This window comes from Mesitornis unicolor, unplaced genomic scaffold (assembly GCF_000695765.1).
Source record: "Mesitornis unicolor isolate BGI_N332 unplaced genomic scaffold, ASM69576v1 scaffold24535, whole genome shotgun sequence".
NCBI lineage: Eukaryota > Metazoa > Chordata > Aves > Mesitornithiformes > Mesitornithidae > Mesitornis > Mesitornis unicolor.
This window is the reverse complement of record NW_010186500.1, coordinates 12168-17937: the sequence shown is the minus strand read 5'-3', so window position 1 is coordinate 17937 and position 5770 is coordinate 12168. Positions and strand designations below refer to the sequence as shown.

The following is a 5770-nucleotide window of genomic DNA, read 5'->3' as shown; positions in this document are numbered from 1 at the left end:
AGCACTCGGCCTGCTCCCGGCCCTGCCACGGCCTGCTCTTTGCCGAGGCCGACCGGGAGGACTTGCTGAGCCTCCTGCGCTATGAGGGGGGGCTGCCTGAGACCAGCACTGAGACGCCCTTGGCCCGCTCTGACGTCCTGGCTGGGACCAACATGGAGATGCTGCAGACTCAGGAGGAACGGGCCACTGTGGAAAAGCCTGAAGGGCTAGAGAGGCCAGAGGGCTCAGAGGAAGCACCTTCTGGCAGCTGGTATTATGGAGAGGGGCTCTGCGAGGTCGACTCTGCCTGCAAAGGCAATCGAGACAGTTCCCCAGAGCCGGCCTGGGTGGCCCTGCCTCCTGCTCCAGCCCGCAAGGCAGAGCAGCCACCCCAAGGCGAAGTGACTGTGAGTGCCTCGTGCGCGGGCTGTGGCAGTGCAGAGTGAGCCAGGTCGTGCCCCTTGGCTCTGCTCCCTCGTGGGGTTTTTGGTGGGGGCATAGGGGAGCTGGGGATGTCTTTCCCTTGGGTCTTACAGGGCCTCACGCTGCTGAGGTGCCCAGACAAGACCCTTGGTACTGACTTTGGCTCCTACTACCCTGAACGCGGGGGGATACTTGCATGGCTGGCTGATCTGTGCATGCCCCAGGAAAGTGGCTGGTGGGTCTGAACAGCCCCCCAGGACCCTGTGCCCCACAGCCTCAGGACGCTGTGCCCTCGCTGTCTGGGTGCTGCAGGGGCAGCTGGGCCGCGGGTCGGGCAGGCTGAATCTCTGGATCCCACCCAGAGCCTGACCTGCTCTCTTGTTGCTTTACAGAACAGGGAACCCCCATCCTCCTGCCCAGCCTTCAAAGAGGGTGAGTTGCTTTTATGCTTGAGCAGCAAAAGCACCCAGGAGCCCTGACCTGCTGTTCACAGTCAGAGCAGAGTCCCAGCTGGGGACAGAGCACCCAGTTCTGTGTCCTTGCACGGTGGGAATATGGATACAGGCTCCAGGGGCTTGTTCAATCCCAGCTCGCCCTTCGCTGAGGGAATAGGAGTGCTTCAGGGATCGGGGAGGGGCATGCCCAGGCTTGGGAAGGGAGAAAGAGGGAAGCCAGGGTGTGCCCAGGGAACGGGGGAAGCAGCCCTGGGGTCAGGGTTGATTTCCCTGTCTCCCAAGTGCTGAGCTGCTTTGCTGTGTGTAGAAATGCAGCCAGCGGGCAGTAGGAGTTGGTACCCCAAGTTTTCAGCAGTGAGGGGACCAGACCCTGCATAGTCTCTCCCGATGCCTCAGTTCCAGGCCCTTGCGACCCAGAGGATCTGCTGGACGGTGTGATTTTTGGGGCAAAGTACCTGGGCTCCACGCAGCTGGTCTCGGAGAGGAACCCCCCAACCAGCGTCCGCATGGCGCAGGCCCAGGAGGCAGTGGACAGGATCAAGGTGCAGGAGGGTAGGGGGGCACAGCTGCCACTGGCCTGGCCCCTCGACGGCTTGGGGCAGTGCTCCCCTGAGGCAGGGACTCGGGGGAGTTCTGGCAGCAGCAGTGACCTCTCCTGTGCACTTGGTCCTGCAGGCACCGGAGGGGGAGTCCCAGCCCATGACGGAAGTGGATCTGTTTGTCTCCACGCAGAGGATCAAGGTGCTCACGGCTGACACACAGGTGAGGGGGGAACAGGAGCACCTGCTTGGCTTTAGGGCTGTGGAAACTTTTCTGCTTGGCCTTGGGATCTCTGCTTTGCACCCACGCTGGTGGGGTCACGCCTGAACATGGCCTACGGGGGAGGACACGCATCTGGGAGGAGACATGTCACTCCACAGCCATCCCACGCAGACGTGTCGGGTCCCTCGGCTGTCTGCGTGGCCACACGAGGCTTCTCATGCAAAAACTATGCCTTGTGGGAGCTGCTGGGTTGCCAGACCAAGCTCTAGGGAACCAATGCTTGAAATTTCTGTAGCCCTTTGCCTCAGGGTTAGTTTCTGCTTTTTAGTAAGAGGGAAGAGCTGCCTTGTCCCCTGGCAGCACCCAGAGACCCGCATGAGTCCTCAGTTGAAGGAGCTGTTTGTACCTCTTAGTGTAGATGTGGTTTCTGCCCAGTGGGTGCCAGGCATTTGAGCAGCATCCCAGCACGATGGCATTTGAACCCAAACCCTTCCTGCGTGTGGTAGTGCCTGGCTGGCTCGCAGGCTGCCCATGGGGTCCATCGGGCTGGGAAGAACTGAACATCTCTGTCCATGTCCCCCTTGCCAGGAGGCCATGATGGATCACTCCCTCCAGACCATCTCCTACATTGCCGACATCGGCTCCCTCGTGGTGCTCATGGCGCGCCGGAAACTGCCGCGGCGGTCGGAGGCAGCGGAGGAGAAGCGGCTCTACAAGATGATCTGCCACGTCTTCCACTCGGCCGATGTGAGGCAATGCACGAGTCCCTCGGGAGGGCAGGGTGGCCTTGGGGTCCCAGACCTCGTTCTGCCATAGTGACTGCGTGCTCTGGGTCTCTGCGCTTGGGACTCCCAACAAGAAGAGAGGGGGGGAAGGAGCCCAGCCTGAGCACCTCTGCAGTGTAGAGGAGCTAAGTGAGAGAAAGGGGGGACTGGCACTGTAAAGGGGACCATTTGGGCATGAAAGGAGCCAGGATGCCCTGGAGCTCCTGGGGCACTGTGTCTGTGCTGGGCATTGCAGGGCGCTGGCTCTTGACTCCAGTTTGGTCATGGGACCATTGGCCCTGAGCCATGAGCATGAACAGCCCCTCTCTTTCTCCAGGCCCAGATCATTGCTCAGGCCATCGGGCAGGCATTCGGCGTGGCATACCAGCGCTTCCTGGAGGCCAACAGCATCGACCCAAGTGAGCTGAGCCCTCGCCAGTACAGCCGCGCCCTTGAGGACCAGGAGCAGTACAATGCAGAGCTGACCCACTTCTCCCGACAGGAGAACTGCAAGGACGTAAGAGCTGCTTTGGAGGGGAGGGGACAGTGCGGGGTACCCGCTGGCACCTCTGTTTCTCCCCCTCCACAGCTCCCTGAGGAGCTGAGGTGCTCCCTACAAAACGGGGCCCCATCTCAGCTGGCTGTGAGCCCAGGCCATGCGTGCTGGGGCTGGGACATCGCTCTACAACTTCCTGAAATGAGGGTGTAGTGAATCACAGAATAACAGAATGGTTTTGGTTGGAAAAGATCCTTAAGATCATCGAGTCCAACCATTGAAGCAGCCCTAAGTCTGCCACTAGAGCCTGTCCCCAAGCACGACATCTTGCCTTTTAAGACAGGTACGTATGAGGTGGGGGTTGGTCTCTTCTCCCTGGTAGCTAGTGATAGGACAAGGGAAAATGGCCTCAAGTTGTGCCAGGGGAGGTTTAGGTTGGATATGAGGAGGAATTTCTTTACTGAGAGGGTTGTCAGGCACTGGAAGGGGCTGCCCAGGGAGGTGGTGGAGTCACCATCCCTGGAGGTGTTTAGAAGATATCGTGCTTAGAACATGGTCTAGTGGCGGTTTTAGTAGGGCTGGATCGATGGTTGGACTCAAAAGATCTTGAAGGTCTTTTCCAACCAAAACCATTCTGTGATTCTGTGTGCCCCACAACTCTGGTGACCGTAACCCGTCTGTGCCCTCCCAGGTCTGCATCCGGAAGCAGAAGGGGGAGATCCTGGGCATCGCCATCGTGGAGTCGGGCTGGGGCTCCATCCTGCCCACAGTGGTCATCGCCAACCTGATGCACGGGGGCCCTGCAGAGAGGTCGGGCGAGCTGAGCATTGGGGACCGCCTCATGTCTGTCAACGGGACCAGCCTGGTGGGGCTGCCCCTCACCACCTGCCAGAGCATCGTCCGGGTGAGCGAGGCTGCGCCCGCGATGGCCTCCTGCTTCCCTGGCAGGGAGACGGGGGCAGGCCTGGGAGCATCTGTAATGCCAGGGTGCTCCCAGCTTAGGGGCAGAGGGGACAGGAATCGAGGAGGGCAGACACATCCTGTGGGCTGGGACAGTTCCTGCTCTGAGTCCTTGGAAAGGAGATATGTGACAAGGCAGGAACAAAGCTGGGGACCAACCTTGCTGTGGCAGGGCCCTGCCTGAGGAGGAGTGTGGGTGAAGAGGCAGGCACATGTCCTGGGGGGAACCTGTTGCTGCCTCCCAGGCAGGAAGGAGCCCAAAGCAAGGACAGTGTGGCCTCAGGGGCAGAGGGGGATGTCTTGGACTGGAGTTATAAGCTCTTCTCCCTGGATTTGAGCATGGCAGTGTCCCTCTGTGTGCCTCAGTTTCCCCATTGAAAACAGCTTGCTAATCCTCAGCCCTCCCATGAGCAGCATGGCTGTGTCTCCCCTCTCAACCATGCCAAATAGCTCTCCAGAGTCTGACAAAGCCCCATCCCATCTTCCAGGAGCTGAAGCACCAGACAGAGGTGACACTGAACATTGTGCACTGTCCCCCCGTCACCACGGCTGTCATCCGGCGCCCTGACTCCAAGTACCAGCTGGGCTTCTGTGTTGAGAACGGCGTGGTGAGTGTCCGCAGGGACAGGAGCAGAGCCAGGCCAGGGTCGGCCCAGGGCTTCAGCCGCTCATCTGGCACAGGGACACAGGTCCCCTGCAGGGACAAGTGCACAGCTTTAGTGCTCCTTGTGCCTGCTAGGGCTCTGCTGTGCCACAGCAAAAGGCACTTTGTAGTTCTTCTGCATCGCTGGAGGTTGGAACCATCTGCCTTGTGCTCCCTAGCTGTTTGCTTTTGGCGTGGTGGTTTGTTGCTGCCTTCCTTGGCATGACCTTAGTGACATCAGGTGCTGACCCCAATGCCCCAGCCACTCCCTGCTCTGGGCTCCACAGTGGCTGTGTTGGAGAGGCAGGGAGGAGCATTTCCAATACCAGCTGGTGGGGTGGGCGGGCAGTGATGTCACGCACCAACCGATGTTCCCAACAGCACTGGGACATGGTTACCCCACATGCACAGGAGCTGTCCCCAGGGGAAAAGCTCTGGTTCTGGAGCCCAGGCTTGATGGGACCACGAGGGTTCAGTGGGTGGATGCAGGGAGCGGAGCTCTGTGTCAGCTGGGGGAACAAAACCTTCGGGCTCCCCTTGCCGTACAGCTCAGCACAAAGGACATCCCTGTCCTCGCTGCATGTCCACGGGCTGGAGGAGACAGCACCCAAGCCCAGAGCTCTTGCTGGGGACCTCGCAAGGATGAGAGAGTTTGGGGTGGTGGTTGCACCTGGCCCTGGGCTGTGGGCACAGCTTTGACCTTACCAGCACTCTTTGCTCCCCAGATCTGCAGCCTGATGCGTGGCGGAATCGCAGAGAGAGGTGGCATCCGCGTGGGGCACCGCATCATCGAGATCAACGGGCAGAGCGTGGTGGCAACGCCCCACGAGAAGATCATCCAGATCCTCACGCAGGCGGTCAGCGAGGTGAGCCAGGGCCCCTGTGCCGCGGGGCAGCTGTGGCCGCAACGGGAGCGGGCTGGGCTCAGGGGTTTGCCCCAGCACCCTCCAGCCCGGGGCTGGGTGTCTCCCAGCTGATCTCCGTGTCTCTGCCTAGGTGCACATCAAGACCATGCCAGCCTCCACGTACCGCTTGCTGACCGGGCAGGAGCAGCCTGTCTTCCTCTGAGCTGCTGGCCGTGCCCGGCTCTCACTGCACGGGCCAGGGCCAGGCAGGAGTGAGCCCAGGGCTGCAAGGGCTCTGCCTCCTGCCCCAGCACCCACTTTGGAGCCCTCTGGTCCCCAGCAGTGGCTAATCCTGCACCTCTTTGTTTTTACTCAGGACACAGTGGGAGACTTGGGGTGCCTGATGCCCAGCTTGCACAGTGTCAGGGCCTGTGATGCCGCAG

General features: G+C 60.6%; 1 protein-coding gene across 1 annotated transcript; it reads left to right on the top strand.

Annotated features, from left to right (window-relative positions):
• Positions 1 to 2: 2 nt before the first annotated feature.
• APBA3 (amyloid beta (A4) precursor protein-binding, family A, member 3) lies at positions 3 to 5550 on the top strand (the record flags this gene model as incomplete). Its single annotated transcript, XM_010185178.1, has 10 exons — positions 3 to 386; positions 795 to 834; positions 1254 to 1399; positions 1533 to 1619; positions 2208 to 2366; positions 2721 to 2900; positions 3571 to 3783; positions 4328 to 4447; positions 5208 to 5348; positions 5479 to 5550. Coding segments are annotated over 10 exons (1542 nt in total), but the record flags the coding sequence as incomplete, so codon positions are not given.
• Positions 5551 to 5770: the final 220 nt, after the last annotated feature.